At 40.9% G+C, this 17,362-nt stretch overlaps 1 protein-coding gene and 1 long non-coding RNA gene across 2 annotated transcripts in view; one reads left to right on the forward strand and one right to left on the reverse strand.

Moving 5' to 3' along the window:
• LOC140739329 (A disintegrin and metalloproteinase with thrombospondin motifs 2-like) overlaps positions 1-3,997 on the reverse strand; it is a 287,752-nt gene extending 283,755 nt beyond the window's left edge. Inside the window, exons 1-2 of the mRNA XM_073067527.1 lie at positions 3,876-3,997; positions 3,181-3,539 (exon numbers count right to left, since the gene is read on the reverse strand). Coding sequence (XP_072923628.1) covers positions 3,181-3,539; positions 3,876-3,957 — 441 coding nt within the window. The 5' untranslated portion in view covers positions 3,958-3,997. The remainder of the gene's footprint in view (positions 1-3,180; positions 3,540-3,875) is intronic.
• Positions 3,998-4,217: 220 nt separating this feature from the next.
• LOC140739330 (uncharacterized) lies at positions 4,218-16,883 on the forward strand. The gene is made up of 5 exons (XR_012101605.1): positions 4,218-4,538; positions 13,400-13,581; positions 13,666-13,973; positions 15,680-15,958; positions 16,296-16,883. It is a non-coding gene; the product is annotated as an uncharacterized lncRNA (long non-coding RNA).
• Positions 16,884-17,362: the final 479 nt, after the last annotated feature.

A 17,362-nucleotide genomic window follows, 5' to 3' on the forward strand; every position in this document is an offset into this window, starting at 1 on the left:
TCCTTTCCACTTATATTGAAAGGGGATCTTGAACTAACTGCTTCACTCTCCAAGCTTGCTGCCTGATGTGTTTCCAGCTTCCTCCATTTTTATTTCACATCTGCTTTGTTGCATAAATAAAGTGAAAGAGTTAATGGTGCCTGCAATAATTTAAAAGTGGACTAGGAAGTACTGCATGTTGAATACAAAGTGTTTTTAAATGCTACCAAAATGAATAAAGCAAGTTGTTACATTCCCATTTTAATACTTCTGCCGCAAGAGCCTTGATATTTATGAGCTGTCAAATTGTTTATTTTTCAAGGATTTTGCCAGAAGGATGAAAACTATCTACTAATGGGCATTTGGCTAATAAGACATGGTTGCTTAAAAACATAGTTTTTATAATATTTGTAGTATTAATTGCTGACTACCATATTTTGAACTTTTCTGGAATGCTTAAAAAAAGGACCTCAAATTTAGCACACCAGGACTGATAGGATGCAGTTTCCTGTGTAGCTGTGCAAACCCACTTTATCCGCTGGTGAGTGAAGTGAGCTGGCTGACATGCAATGACATCTTTCAGTTTGATCACAGATCAAGGGAGATGGCGTACAATCTTTGAGATGTGACATCGATGGTCCTGGTGGAAGAGATCAAGAGGAGGAGAGTTATCCTGAAAGTGGAGAATGAATCCATCTCCCACTTTTCCTTTTTCCCTCCAGTAGCCGGAACTGCTTTACCTCACCTCATGCTCTTCTCATATTCCTCCTGGAGACCAAACAAGATGCTTTGACCACTGTTTCCCTGTTACCTTTCGGTACTGCGCCAATGGGCAGTAAAGTGTATCAGAGCAGCATATTTATTCTGATTGTGTGAGATCCTCAGACAACTTCTAAAACAAATGCTCAATTGCTAGTGAAGTCTCACCTAAATGCTTCCAAAATCCCCTTCAATGCTTTGCATCAAATATACAAAAGGTAATAAAATATAAAGATTTATTTAAATCTCAGTGTCTGCAATGACTTGTGAATGCTAACATTTCCATTTACTGTTTGGTGAAGACAAAAGAAAAAGACTTATTTTTATTGGATACTAGCAGACAATTAAATATTAGCCTGCAACTTATAAAGCCCTGGTTACAGTTCCAGCTTCAATCTTCTCCCAATGTAGTCTTACGATAAATGCAATATACTACGTAGCAACTCAGAATAATACTTTCCTTTTGTTAGGGAGGAAATTACAAATTGATTCTATCACAAGCATCAAAGGGAAGTTTCAGAATTTGTAAGTATGCTTTAAAGGGATAAACATGGTACAAATTTACAATTTTTCCATCAGTCATAATATGTTATAAGCATAGCTGAAATTGTTCCAAGTTTGATCATTATCACATTCATCTTAGGTCCTCTTTCAGAATGTTTCATGCCTCCTCAACACAGATTCTTAAACCAAGGGCTATGTCTACTACCTCTTAGTCTGATACTAAACCACACTTTTCAACTCATTTACTCTATATATGATATATATAATGCATTTGTTTGGATCTAAAGATAGGTGTTAGAATAAATTTAATTTTACAGATTTTGCAACTTAGCTTCAACTTTAACACTGTGAAATTTAAATGCATTGAAACGAATATTTTAGTTGGTATCCATGCAACCATACAAAAGCCACATGCATATTATATATTTTTTAAATCGCTGTTTAATTCAAACATAGCCCAGTCTTGATATGTAATTATACTACTTCCCATCTTCATTGTTGGAAATGGTTTAAGAAAATATTGCCACATAATCATACTGCTGTGGTTAAGTTACAAGAACCGGTGGTCCAGAAGCCTGGAATCAATAATCCAGCGATGATAGATGTGGAATTTCAATTCAGTTAATTAAAAAAATCAAAGTTTAAAAAAAAATAATAATTTAGGCAATACTGATCATAAAATAACTAGACTGGATAAGCCCATTTGGCTTCAATCATGTCTTTCAGGGTAGTTTCTGATTTGACTTGTATGTCACTATATGCAGTTGGCTCATAATTGTTCTCTGAAGTAGTCTTGCAAGTCTTTGTTTAATACCTACCACATTAAAACAGAATAAAGAGCACCTTTCCTAGCAGAACAAGTATACATAGGAAATAAGTACTGCCTTACGAGCAACACCAAAAAATTAATAAATAAAAACAGGACTCCACACACTTATTTCCTGAGAAGCAGAAGGTGCAGCAATACAGTGTTATATGCAGATATCACTAATAGACGGCCAAGGGAGTAATCCAGAGCTGACAAATTCAGACATGATTATAGATTATCAAGAGAGTTAGGGTGGTAGATTTAAATAGATCTTGTGAACAGGGAAGAGTAACAAATGCCAGACAGAGAAAAAGACTCAAAATGCTGCTTCAGAGCAAAGATGCAAACAGCTAGAAGAAGATACTGAAAATATGGAGTTTATCTGTTGTGTTCTTACTGTTTAATGTTAGGTGAACAGTGAAATCTTAAAGTTTATTTTTCTAAATGCACCATTAACTTTGTCTAACATGGCAAGAGAGTCAAATACTGAAAGGGAAAAAATGCAAAGAAATGCCAACAGCAGAATAATTCTGGGAAAGGAGGTATGGAGTGATAGACACCATTTCAGTGCATTCATAAAGCTGAAGAATTTTGGGAAGAGCATTATCACCTAGAGAGGGTGTGACCATCTGTCAGATTGGCAGGCATAGACAGGAACCCCTCAGACCTGGTATTCACAAAATGGCATTTGATGATAAACATGATCTGCATTAAATACAAAGACAGCTAAAGTAAATTATATTAAAGTCCTTTCAATAGCTATTAATTGAGAATAGAAATAATTCCTTTATCGCAGTTTGATAGTATAAGCATATCCTTGGCCATAATATATTTTCTATGAATAAGTGATCCACTACCTATTAAGTTGAATATGAAGTTAAATATCGTTTATGTTGGCATTGGGGGAAGTTTGAATGTACCAACACCTATACCTCTGGAAAACATTCAACATACGATTTGGATATCTTCCAGAGTATTAACAGCAACCAAATAATATCCTAACCGGCGTTTTAAATTATCTATCTTGCCCATCACGTAGGTTGAATTTTATGCTGCAAAATAGATGGAAGGTTCGGCGCTGTAGGGGTTAATGAACCCGCTTGTTGAAGGCGTGTCGGAATGTTGCTTACCAGCCCATCGCAGTTGCTGATGGCGACAGAAGTCCCCGGTATATCAGTGATATCTCCGGAGTAGGCGCAGTCCCCACGCAGAGGCTCCTTGCGAGTGACATTGGTGTCTTGCCACTCCACTGTCGCCCCAGGTGCCACCAGCTTCGAATTCAGCTTCAGCCGGAGGTGAAATTTCTGCCCGAACACAGTGACATTATAGTACAACTGTCCGTCAGCCGGAGCTCGCTGAAAACTCCCGCTATGCCTTTTCCACCGTCTCTTGCCAGATGCTGACACAGCGAGGGACAGAAACCTGCCCTGCACATCTGTACTGCTTGGAGTCACCAACTCGTAGCCCGTTAATTTCTCCTGAAGTAACTCTGCAACAAACAGAAACCGTGAAACCTCCAGACTACATGTGTGATTAAACTATCAACATGAGTGCATTAGGTCAGTCATTATTTTACAGTAGCTTTGGAGTTTGCAACGGCACAGCCTCGTTGTTACTGTACTTCGCCAACAGATAATTCGATTATGATGCGTAAAAATATACATTTTGTTACCGGGGTATATACATTTCTCGATAACAAAAGATCCGAAGCCCACAGACTCAAAAACTACACTGTCCGCGCGAAATCGCGATGGAAATCCGGTTCCGTTCACTCTTACAAAACTATGTATGAACAGACATAAAAAGCCAAACCGCCCAAACATACCTGTATGCGGGGCTACATAAAGGCCTTCAGCTCGAATAAAGAATATAAGGACAAAGTAAAATGTTCCACGGAAGTAATCCATTGCACACTTCAAAGTGTCAGAAACTTGTCCGGTTTTCGCTTTAAAGTTAAGCGGCTACTGTGGACTGCGGCTTTGCGTTGTGCCAGCGCATTGGGGCTGCCAGGGAAGGTGCGGGCAGCGCTGCCTCGGTGCCTTGCTCAGCTGGTCCTCACTTCGTGTCACCGAATCGGAGACAGCGAACCAGGGGCCGGGAGGTTGGGAGAATTATTGAAAACACGGGACGTATTTCATGAAGTCACTGTGATTGGCAGAACGTTGCCACTGCACAGAAGAAAGAAACTTGCGGGAGGAGACTGTTTGGTTTCACCACGTGTACATGTGGATCTTGCGAAGGAGGGAGCGCAAGATTGGGATGATCCTGTGTTAGAAGTTGATAATTCCGTTTCTTTTGCATTCCGATTACTGAGCAATGGCTCCCCCTAGGTTCCAATAGAACCTCCTCCAAAAGCTGCAAAGAATTACAGAACGCTACATTACCGCACACATCCGAAACCCAGAGGCTCGCCCAAGACGTCAAATACAGAAATGAAAAATGCCATACTTCTTTAGAAAGAACGACTAAACGTCTGTAATCTTGTGAAGTGAGTAGAAAATTCAAAACTAGTTAAGCTTGGAATGGGCTTCCCAATGAAATGTTCATTTCTAAACCGGATTGTTAAGTACACATTGGAAAACAAATATGTTATAAGAGGAAAATAAACTAAAATACTTTTGGATGCAGACAAAACTAACTGTAAATACTCAGTGTATCAGGCAGTATCTGAAGAAATAAATGGTTCACATTTCAGGCCATTTACTGCCAGGCCAAACCACCCTCAGGCTGGAGGAGCAACATCTCCTCTGGGTAGCCTCCAATCTGATGGCAGGAATATCCAATTCTTTAACTTCTGGTAATTTCTACACCCCCCCCCCCCCCCGCTCTCTTTTGCCATTCCCTATTCTGCCCCCCTTACCCTTCTCCTCACCTGCCTGTCATTTCCATCTGGTGCCCCTCCTTCCATTTCTCCTGTGGTCCACTCTCCTCTCCCATCAAACCCCTCCTTCTTCAGTCCTTCACCTCTTCCATCTAGCAACTCCCAGCTCCTCATTTCATCTACTCTAACCTACCTAACACCTCACCTATCACCTGCCAACGTGATATGTCTTCCCCTTCCCCCACCATTCCGGCTTTTCCCCCTTCCTTTCCAGTCCTGATGAAGAGTTTTGGTATGAAATATTGCATATTCCACTCCATAGATGCTGCCTGACCTGCTACGTTCCAACATTGTGTGTGTGTGTGTGTGTCTGTTACTCTGAATTTCTTGCATCTGCAGAACCTCTTGTGTTACATTTCAGGCTGTTACCCTTTGGACCAGGACAGAAGAGGACTGCTCTTTATGCTGTATTACAGGCAAACTTGCAGAAGGAGCTCCTGAGTTAAATCTCTCTCTTAATTTGTCTAATAACGCAGTAAGAATATCTGGGTATAATTCTGTGAGCCTGTCCAAGATTACTGCTGATGTTCATTACAGAATGAATTACCATTACCAGGAAATGTTCATTATAATAACTCAAAGCCCAGTATGGTAACATTTTTCAAATCACTTAAAATAATACTGGGGGTTTTATTATGACAGACCATACTCCTCAGCCGAATGGCTATGCAAACATATTTGGAACAATTAATTTCTTGACCATATTAAGACATTGGAGACAGTGTGAATAGGAAAGATCATTAACTCTAGGTCAAAAACTAGAGACAAGGGATTATCTATTTGAAATTGCCGTCAAGAGAGTGAGGAGAGAGATTTGAGAAAGAACTGTTGTGTAGAAGTTTGTCAGAGCATGAAATATCTCAGCACGGGGAGTAGGTGAGCTTGGGACCTTTTATATTAATGAGGAAATTAGATAAACAACCGAAGCAGAGGAAGGCACAGGGCTGTAGACAGAAAATTGCATTGTGGAATTAAACGTTAGTAGTTTCTAAAATACAGTCAAAATGGACATGATTGATAGAGCAGTATCTCAATAGTTGTACTCTTTACTGTTAACTGCAAGCTGAACACAACATAATTGTTGATAGGAGTAATGTTAAAACAAAAAACAAATGGTGGAAGAACTCAGTAAGACAAACAGCGTCTGTAGAGGCAACAGGTGTAGGGCGACATTTCAGTTCAAAATCTTATATGAGGATGCATCTTGATGAATGGTCTTAATGTTTCAATCTACTGAGTTCTTCCAGCAATCTGATTTTGTTTTATAATCCCAAGGGCTTCTATAGATATGCTAAGAGCAGAAGGACAGCAAAGGACAAAACTGGTCCTCTTGAAGATCAGAGTGGTCATCTATGCATGGAGAGATCTTAACTGGATTTTTTGCATATATATTTACTCAGCAGACAAACACAAAGTCTATAGAAGTGAAGCAAAACAGCAGTGAGATCATGGTTTCTATAGAGTTTTTAGAGGAGGTGTTTGCTGTCTTGAGGCAAATAGGTTGCACAAATCCCCAGGGCATTCAAGGTGTTCCCTTAGACCTTGTGAGACACTAGTGCAGAAATTGCAGGGGCCCTAACAGAGATATTTGAAATGTCCTTAGCAATGGGTAAGGTGCCAGCGGATTGGAGGATAGCCAAAGTCATTCAGTTGTTGAAGAAAGGCTCTAAAAATAAACCATGAAATTATAGGCTGGTAAGCTTGACATCAGTTGTGGAAAAATTATTGGAAGATATTCTAAGGGACATGGTATTTAAATATTTAGACAAACAGGGACAGATTAAGTGTAGTCAACGTGGCTTTGCGTCTGGTAGGTCATATTTAACCAATCATATAGAGTTTTTCAAGGAAATTACCAGGAAAGGTTTTGAGGGCCAGGCAGAGGACATTGGCTACATAGACATTAGCAAGGCCTTTGACAAGGCCCCACATGGGAAGTTGATCAGGCATTCAGGATGAGGTAGTAAATTGGATTAGACATAGGCTTTGTGGTAGAAGCCAGAGAGTGGTAGTAGATGGTTGCCTCTCTGACTGGAAACCTGTGACTAATGGTATGCTGCAGGGAATGGTACTGTGTCCATTGCTGTTTGTCATCTATATCAACGATCTGAATGATGATGTGGTAAAATGGATGAGCAAATTTGCAGATGACACCAAGATTGGGGCATAGTAGACTGCGAAGAAGGCTAACAAAGCTTGCAGTGTGATCTGGACCAGCTGGAAAAGATGGGCTGAAAAATAGCAGATGGAATTTAATGCAGACATTGTGTGAGATGTTGCACTTTGGGAGAACTAATCAGAGTAGGTCTTACACAGTGAGCAGTAGGGCACTGAGGAATATGATAGAACAAAGAGACCTGGGAACGCAGAATACAGGTGTCTACCTGTGACACCTTGAAAGTGGTATCACAAGTACACAGATTCATAAAGAGAGCTTTAGGCACATTTACCTTCGTAAATCACAGTTTATGGATACAGGAGTTGTGATGTTATGTTGAAGTTGTATAAGATGTTGCTGAGGCCTAATTTGGAGTATTGTTGTTCTGGTCTCTTATCTACATGAAAGATGCAAATAAGATTGAAAGAATGTGGAGAAAATTTACAATGATTTTGCCGGAGTTATAGGGAAAGGTTGAATAGGATAGGACTTTATTCCCTTGAACATAGTAGAATGATGAGAGATTTGACAGGGGTATACACAATGATGGGGCGTATCTGTAGGTAGGGTAAACACAAACAGGCTTTTTCGACTGAGGTTGGGTGAGACTACAACTAGAGGTCATGGGTTAAGGTTGAAAAGGGGAAACTTCTTCACTCCAAGGTTGTTGAGAGTGTAGAAGGAGGTGCTTGCAGAAATGGTGCATGGGGGTTTGATTTCAACGTTTAAGAGAAATTTGGATAGGTACATAGATGGAAGAAATATGGAAGGCTATGGTCTGGGTGCAAGTCAATCGGGCTAAGCAGATTAATAGTTGGGCTGAAGGGCCTGTTTCTGTGCATTAGTGTTCTATGACTCTTTGAGGCTATTCAAGCATCTGCAGTCCCTTTTTACCTTCAAAGAATGTTACAGCTCCCCCCGCACTTACCAAAGCTTAAAGTTGAAGATATATTTATTATCAAATTATACTACCTTGAGATTAATTTTTGCAGGCATTTACTGGAAAATAACAAAATGCAATAGAATTTATGAAAAACTATACATAAAGACTGACAAACAATCAATGTGCAAAAGAAGACAAACTGTGCAAATAAAATAATGCTCAAAACATGAATTGTAAAGAGTCCTTGAAAGTGAGTCTGTGTCATAAAATCAGTTCGGAGTTGTGTTGAGTGAAGTTATCCACACCGGTTCAGGAGCCTGATGGTCGTGGGCTAATAACTGTTGCTGAACCGTGATGTAGGAACCAAGGAGTCTGTACATCCTACCTGATGGTATTAGTGAGAAGAGAGAATGTCCTGGATGGTGGGGGTCTTTGACAATGGTTTCCATTTTCTTCCAGCAAAGCTCCATGTAAATGTACTCAGTGGTGGGGAGAGTTTTGACTGTGATGCACTGAGCTAAAAAAAAACACTTTCTGTAGTCTTTTCCCTTCCTGAGCATTGGCATTTCCATACCAGGTCCTGACATGGTTAGTTAAGATACTTTCCACTGTACCTCCTTAGAAGTCTGTCAAAGTTTTAGATAACATGTCGAATCTATGCAGATTTCTAAGAAAGTAGAAATAGCTGCTATGCATTCTTAGATGCTGGTCCCAGGACAGATCCTCTGATATGTTAACACCAAGGTATTTAATCATCTGCATTTTCATTCCCCTAATGAGAACTGGCACATGGACCTCCAGCTTCTTCCTCTGCAGTCAATTATACACTTTTCTGTTTTCCTGTTGAAAAGTGTGAGGTTGTTGTTCCGCGCCTTCAACCAGAATTTCAATCTGCCTCCTACATGCCAATTCATCTCCACCATTGATTCTGCCAACAGTAGTGTCATGGGCAATCTTAAATACGGCATTGGAGTTGTGCCTAAACATACAATCATAGGTATAAAGTCAGTAGAGTGGGGGCAAAGCACACAGCCTTGTGGTGCAGCTGTGCTGATGGTGAGTGTGGTGGAAATATGTAACATTCAATCAAGTTCGCAGGTCTGGCAACTGAGGCAGGAAATGCACTGACTTCAAGTAGGTATAGTAATAATTTATTTACCAAACATTTGCTTTCCCCAGGTTACAGATAATATGAACCTGAATATTCAACAAACAAACTCACATTCAACAAACATTCTTAGTTAAAAGTTCATGTAGAGGATCCCTTCTCAATTGTCTTCTGCATCCTTGCCATAAACAAAGGAAGAAGAGAGCAAACCCCTTCTACATGCTTTTTTACATACACTGGATATTTGAAACTGGACACCAGGTTGCCACCCAATAGGAAAAGCAGCTGCAGTCTCTAAACTAGCCAATCACAATGGAAGTGACTTTCAACAATCAGAATAAGGCACGCCTGCCCATAGGATAAGGTGTTGTTGCAGTTTAGTACTGATTGGGCTCTGCAAGTGAGGAAGTCTGGAATCCAGTTGCACAGGGAGATATTGAGGTCCAGGTTAGTGGAGCTAGGTGATTAATTTTGTGGGGATGATAGCATTAAACACTAAGCTGCAGTCATTGAAGAGCATCCAGATGCACATTTCTTCATTGTCCAGGTGTCCCAGAGCTGAGTAAAGAACCAATGAAATGGTGTTTGGTATTGACCTGTTATGACTGTAAGCAAATTGGAGTGGGTACAGTCATCCCTCAGGCGAGAATTGATATGTTTCATGACCAACCTCTCAAAACGCATCATCACAATGGATGAAAACGCTACTGGATGATGCTGAACCCACCCCAAGTCTACCAGACTGAAGGCCAGACCTTGCAAGAGGTATTATAAAAGAAGACATCCTACAACAAACATTTCTAAACCTTTTATATTACTACTTCAATCATGTAATGACAAAGCAGTAGTAGGATTCTTATCAGAATCAGTTAATCCCAAATGTGTTTATTTCTTGTTCTACACTTAGTGATCCATTTAATTAAAACTTCATGTGGGTTTTTATCTGAAAATAATATTGATAGTGCCAATACAAAACTAAGTTAAGGAGTATTGTAATAATTATAGAATTTCACTTGTATAATGTCAACAATAACTATGAATCATATTTCTTACTTGTAATTCTTTCCATCAAAATAATCATAGGTTTAAGACCCTTCCGAAAGCTGCATCTCTATTTCATAGTCCATAAAGTAAGTGCATTCCGTAGGATGCAAGTCTGAAACATAAAGACCTTTGCTGAATATTGTACACAAACCTTGTCACTGGAATTTACAGTATATTATAGTTGTACAGTTAATGCTCATTAGATAATGACATCAGTAGCTGAAAATGTTTTTCCAACTAGAATTTTTTTTTCCTTCAATTAATTCAATTGCATTAACAAAAATAATTTTTATATACAGCCTTGCAAAGAACATGAACAGCTGGGAAATGGGCAATTGAAATGTATAGGCAGTTTAGGTAATTCCAATGTAAGTAATCTGATAGTAATCACACTCCAACTCACAATGCAGTTACATAATTTAACCCTATATTCTGGCATTTAGTCAAATCTAGTTTTAAAATTGTGCAGCAGTTTGTATCCTTTTGAGTAAGTCTACTGGGCAGCTTACACAAATTTCATAAGTGCACAAGAACTATCAATTGTCTATACCTATGCCATGTTTGATACACTAAATGAAAACATCCATCTGGTCTACCAGCTTGAACTCAAGTCACGATGGTGCAAGTAACTTAGCCGTGTTGCCTGGTTTGACGCAAACCCATTGTCTCATGCCTATGCAAACACCTCATCATCCTGTTTTGCAAACCATATCTCTTAGTCTGTGGCCGAGCCCGTTCTTTTGGCAAAAGTGTGTATTTAACTACAATTTACAATCCACATTAAGAAATGAAGACTGTTTCTTGTTTGAATTCATCACTGCTATATTCACCCAAGTCCAGAATACTCCCTAACGTTACCTCCTCTTGGCCCAGGACAGAAATCTGTCCCAGAAAGGCCAAACTTTAAAGAGGATCCAAAAATGGGCAGCAAAAATTCCCTTCACTTTGGAACCCTTCCCCAATTATTAACCTATCATGTCCCTACGTGCATCTACAGCTACTCTATCATCCCTAATTACAAGACTAAGCTGAGATGGCAATAAAATGTTCCAGAAATTTGATGATCTCTTTTTGGGTACTTTTGTCACCTCAATGTCAACCAGTCTTTAAATTGCAACTTTGTCATTTGTGGGCTTGTCTCCTTCCCTGCTGGCTCGTTACAGTTAAATCACATCCTTACCTTCTCCCCTTTATTCTCTGAGAGCTAAAACTCAGCAGTGGCTATGGGTACTGTACTTACTCTGTGGATAGGATCAAGGTAACTTTGTTTCAGGCTCACAGACAATAGTTTATATTCCCTGCCATGACAGAACATTATCAGAATGATCTTGACAACCAGCCTTTTTGATCTATCTACTGGAGGGCTTGGGGTGGTCCTTGTTCAAATAGCCAGCTGGTGGTGTAGTGGCATCACCAAAGGCTCCTGGGTTTGAATCCAGCCGGCTCCCTTGCAAGCTTTCCATCCGTGCTGGGTTGAGCGTCGAGCTGGCAACTCAGCCTTGTAAAAATAAGAAAGCCTGCTGAGAAAACGCCATCACAACGGCATCCCGATGACTCCACTTGGAGTTAAGGGCTTTCTACTTCTTCTTCTTCTGTTCGAATAGCTGCAAGGACCTTGCCCTGATGGCACCCCGTCACAGACTGTCCTTTTGATTGCTGGCTCAACTACTGAAAAGGCCCAGCCTATTTGTGTTCACTCCCCATTCAGCTGGATTGGGGCCTTCGGGCATGGTGTGTTATTTCTTCTCTCTTTCTCAGTCTGCCTTGCCATTGAGGTTGTAGAACTTGTCTCTGCCTTGACTTGGATCTATACAACTAATCATTGACCACCAAGAACCAGCCTTCATTGCAAACTATAGTTACTGTTGTACTTTAAACTTTATTCACGGCTCGCCTTGTCCTGTCATCAGCACACTCATTCCCTTTCTGCATCTCACTCTCCCCTTTCTGGAGGTCTTTACTTTAATTGCTGCTACCTCTGCAGGCAGCTGTACTGCTTTTAACATTTCCTGACCATGTTTGGCCCTTACCCTTATGTGTTCCTGACACGATTCATACTCACTGTCCCATCTCCTGTCCCTGCTTGGGGCTGCCATCTATCTGTTAGCCGTGTTGTCTGTTCTGGGGATCATACACGTTTGCTATCCCCGTGTTGTCCATGTTTATTCTTCCTTACCTGAGTCAATGCTAGCACGAGCCTTACTTGGACAGTTGCGTCATTGTTTGGGCACACCCAAAAATCCACAGGAAGCTGAACTCTCTCAATCTCAAGCACCTGAAGCTGACTTCTCTCTGCCCTCCAAGTTTCACCCCATGCACTGGTAATGCAAATCTCCCCAGTCGTGGGCAAGGGTAGATCAGTTACTGAGAGTGAAGACCCCATGTCCATTAACATATTGCATTACTGGCCCCCAATAAACCTTTTGTATATATCCGTGTGTGACCAGCACTGCCAGTGGCTGTTTGTCTGACCTGGATGCTGACCTCACTTGCTCTATAATGTAGCATTTGGGATGAAGAAGAGATGTCCCCTGACCTCAGAGAAGCAACGATAATCGCCCTCTACAAATATAAAGGTTCAAGGACCGACTGCGGAAACTACAGAGGCATCTCACTACTTTCCATTGCCGGAAAAATCCTCGCCCACATCATCCTCAACAGACTGATTCCAACAGTGTCAGAGGAGAACCTTCCCGAGTCGCAATGCGGCGTTCGTCCCGAACGCAGCACTGTCAATATGATCTTCGCAGTGAGACAGATACAGGAGAAGTGTCTGGAACAGAACATGACATATATGATACCATAATATGATATGTTTTAACCTACAATTTGAGAAGGAGAAGGGAAAATCGGATGTGTCAGTATTACAGTTGAACAAAGGGAACTATGGAGCTATGAGGGAGGAGCTGGCCAAAGTTCAATGGAACAATACCATAGCAGGGAAGACAGTGGAACAACAATGGCAGGTATTTCTGGGAATAATGCAGAAGGTGCAGGATCGGTTCATTCCAAAGAGGAAGAAAGATCCTAAGGGGAGTAAGGGGCGGCCGTGGCTGACGAAGAAATCGCAAAGACCTCAAGAAAGAGCCAACTTCAGAGATTCAGTTATCTGATGAAGGTGAGACAAAACATGGAAATAATAACTAGGAAACACAAGAACTGTGTGTACCACTTAGATGGTCTACTTGTGTTCGTAAACCCACAGAGAGACTGATAGAGACTTGTTGAATTATGTATTTGCTTTGATTAATGTTGTTAATTGTTTTTCTTTTAAGGAAAGGAAGATGTGGTGATATCACGTGCAATGATGTGCCAGTATGTGATTGGGCAGAGCAATGAGCATGCGCAGGATGGCTAGAATATTCCAGCACGTGGCTGGGTTAAGACATGTTTGTTTATTATTGTAAATAAGAGTTCACTAATTCTTCCAGAATATGATTCTTCATTGTTAACCCAGGTATGTTTAAACAGAAGTAATATAACAAACTGAAGACTGCTTCATGGTTGAATTAATATCTACTATATTCACTTAATTCCACAGTACCCCCTAACAGTGATAAAGAGGATGGCTTTATCTTAACATCAATGCTAATGAAGAACAAATCAGAGAGGACTGTTTCATACCAAGAAAATCACTCCCTTTAAAGGTTGTCTTTGCACAATCAAATCGAGCCTTCAAGATGGAGATAAAGTTTTGCTGGTGAAAGGATCAAAGGGTTTGCAGCAAAGACAGATAAGTGGAGGTGCAGATCAGCCATAATCCAATTGAATGCAACAGCAGGCTGAAAGGCTAAATAGTCTGTCTTGTTCCTAATATAATAATGTTTCAATTCCTGAAGCATTCAAAAGGTAAGAATTTTACTCAAGGACAAGCTGAATTTAATAAACTTAATGAGAATTTGAACCATTTTACAGTGATCTTTGCGTTCTCTGTAGGCGCAGGCAAGATCCTAGAGGTCTGGAGAATAGCTAATGTTGTTGCTTCATTTCAAACAGGGAGCCTTACTATTATTGGAAATTATGGTGGAGGACTCTTAGGGATTGGCCATACTCACATACAGAAAAGTACAAACTTGTTAGGGAAAGTCAGCATGGCTTTGTGCGGGGGAGGTTACATTTTATAAATCTGACTGAGTGTTTTCAAGAGGGAGCAGACGTGATGGATGAGGACAGAGGAGTGGATATTATCTACATGGACGCCTCATGGTAGGCTGATCCAGGAGATTAAGATACATAGGATCCAAAAGATTTGGTAAAATGAATTGAAACTGCCTTGGCTGGAGAGGACAGAGAGTCATGGTGGAAGGATGTTTTTCTGATTGAAGGTCTGTGGCCAGTGCTGTTCTGCAGAGCTCAGTGCTGGGATTTCTGTCTGTGACATACAAAGCCAAAAATGTAGATGGGCTGATAGGCAAGTTTGCAGACACCACAAAAGCTATTGATAGAAAGATTGGCGAAGGATATAGAACAGTTGGAAATATTGGCAGAGGAATAGTACATGGTGTTTAATGCATACAAGTATGAGATGTTGCACTTTGGCAGCCAAATATAAAAGAAAAGTATGCATTAAATGGCAGGACCATTCGGAGCATGGGCGTACATAGGGATCTAGGGATGCAAGTCCATAGCTGCTTGGGAAAGTGGCAATACGGGTACATAGAGGTGAAGAAGATGTGCAGCAGATAAGCCTTTACTAGCTGGGTGATTAGATTGGCAAGTGATGTTGCAGCTGCATAAAGCTTTGATTACCACACACAGAACGCTGGAGGAACTCAGCAGGCCAGGCAGCATCTAGGAAAAGAGTACAGTCGGAAAGAGTTTCAGACCAAAACGTCAACTATACTCTTCCAAGAAGCTTCCTGGCCTGCTGAGTTCCTCCAGCATTTTGTGTGTGATACTCGAATTTCCAGCATCCGCAGATTTTCTCTTGTTTGTGTAAAGCTTTGGTTAGACCATATTTGGAGTACTCTGCGCAGTTTGAATTGCCATAGTATAGGGAAAATGTTGGGCTTTTGAAGGGGCTGCAGAAAAGTTCAGCAGGGGACAGCTTGGTCAAGCACCTCTGCACCATCCGACAAAAGTGGAACTCCCCAGTGGCCAAACAGTTTAATTCCCATCCCGGCATGTCAGGCACGGTCTCCTCTTGTGCCACAATGAGGTCACCCTCATGGTGGAGGAGCAACACCTTATATTCCATTTGGATAGCCTCCAACCTGATAGCATGAATATTGATTTTTAAACTTCCAGTAAAAAAAAATTCCCTCCTTCATCCCCTCTTCTTCTATTCCCCACTCTAGCCCCTTACCTCTTCTCACCTGCCTATTACCTCCCCTTGGTGCCCTTCCTCCTTCTCTTTCTCCTATGGTCCACTCCCCTCTCCTATCAGATGCCCTCATCTCCGGCCCTTTACCTTTTCTACCCAGCTGACTTCACCTATCACATTCTAGCCATCTGCCTTCCCCTCCCCCACCTTTTTATTCTGGAGTCTTCACCCCTTACTTTCCAGTCCTGAAGAAGGGTCTCAGCCCAAACTGGCAATTGTTTTTCATTTCCAGAGATGGTGTCCAGCCTGTTCCTCCAGCATTTTGCGTGTGTTGCCCCAGGAATGATGCCTGGATTAGAGGAATTGCTCAGTCTGAAGTAGATGCACGGATAAGCAGAAACTCTCTAAAAGGAACAGAGGGACTTAGTAGTTGCTGCTACAAGCTGACATAAATGCAGATCCCTTTGGTCCGGCAAGATCTTGTTAGTAATCTCTATCTAAATGAAGAAGTCCCAAAGCAAAAGCAGAGTCTGTTTGCTGATATTCTATAAAATGAAAGAATAATGACATGGTAAGTACACATTGTATTTAAAACCAGCATTTCTTCTATTGCCTGCTAAGCATTGCAAGGTTGTGTGGATGAGGGTGAACTGTCAGTAAAGGAATGTGGAGCACATTGTGAAATAGTATGTATTGTGCGACTTGAGAATGTGCAGATGTCAAGTGGAGGAATGTGTTTTCATTTTATTCAAGACAGTTGGTGGGGATAATTGGAGTTTATCGGTGCCCTTAGCCAAAGTCTTGTGTGAGGGATTAGTTGTGTGTCAAAATTCTGGATACACAACAAAGAGAAACAAGTGTCCAGTGCAGTATCTTTTACTACTTCCTACGTTATTGTGTACCCACAGACGTTGACTGCACAACACATTTGTCTTCCTCTGACTTCGAGAGACTACTACTACGTTATTGTGTGTGAGAGAATAGAGTCAGATCAGCAAGCAAGCAAAGCTGGTGTCCTGCGTGATGAAAAAAAATAAAGTGCACGACTTTATCAAAGACTTTGCCAGGGAACTAACTAGCTTGTGCTTCATTTTTTTCTCTCTGCCACCTTAAGGAGGCCCAGTAGAGCCAATCTGAACGGATCCAGTGAATGGAGGAAGGCATAGTGAGTCAGTAAAATATACCAAGATAGCTGTTTGCTGGATGATGTTCTGATGCTGTGGAGAGCCTGAAGTTGCACGCTATTTGCAAAGAGATGTCTTCAAAGGAGAGCTCAGTTGCCAATGACATACCTGTACACAGTTTCTATTTTCAAGTAACAGTATTGTTGGACAGGAATATTTAAGTTCCTTTACGCATGTGCAAATTTGAATGGTATGACTTTTCAGCAAAGTAATAGCAGAATAAATGATGCAGAGAAAATTAACTGCTTTAGGAACCACTCCCATGATGGACAATTTACAAAAAACAATATTAAAATGCAATTTATATTTGAAGTTTGTTCCACTTTTACTTCTATTTTTAAAGAAAATATAATTACAATCAACACTCAGTGGCCACTTTATTAGGTACCTCCTTGTGCTAATAAAGTGGCCAGTAGAGTGTATGGTCATGGTCTGATGCTGCTGTAGGCCATCCATTTGACGGTTCGATGTATTGTGCGTTCACAGGTGCTCCTCTGCACACCACTGTTGGAACACCTGGTTATTTGAGTTACTGTTGCCTTCCTGTCAGTTGGAACCAATCTGGTCATTCTCCTCTGACTTCTCTCACTGGGTGTTTTCACCCACAGAACTGCCACTTACAGGATTTTTTTTGTTTGTTTTTCACATAATTCTCTGTAAACTCTAGAGACAGTTGTGCATGAAAACCCCAGGAGATCAGCAGTTTTTGAGATACTCAACCCACCCTGTCTGGCACCAACAATCATTCCACGGTCAAAGTCACTTAGATCACATTTCTTCCCCCATTCTGA

The sequence above is a fragment of the Hemitrygon akajei genome, chromosome 15, assembly GCF_048418815.1.
Source record: "Hemitrygon akajei chromosome 15, sHemAka1.3, whole genome shotgun sequence".
In the NCBI taxonomy this organism is placed as follows: Eukaryota; Metazoa; Chordata; class Chondrichthyes; order Myliobatiformes; family Dasyatidae; genus Hemitrygon; species Hemitrygon akajei.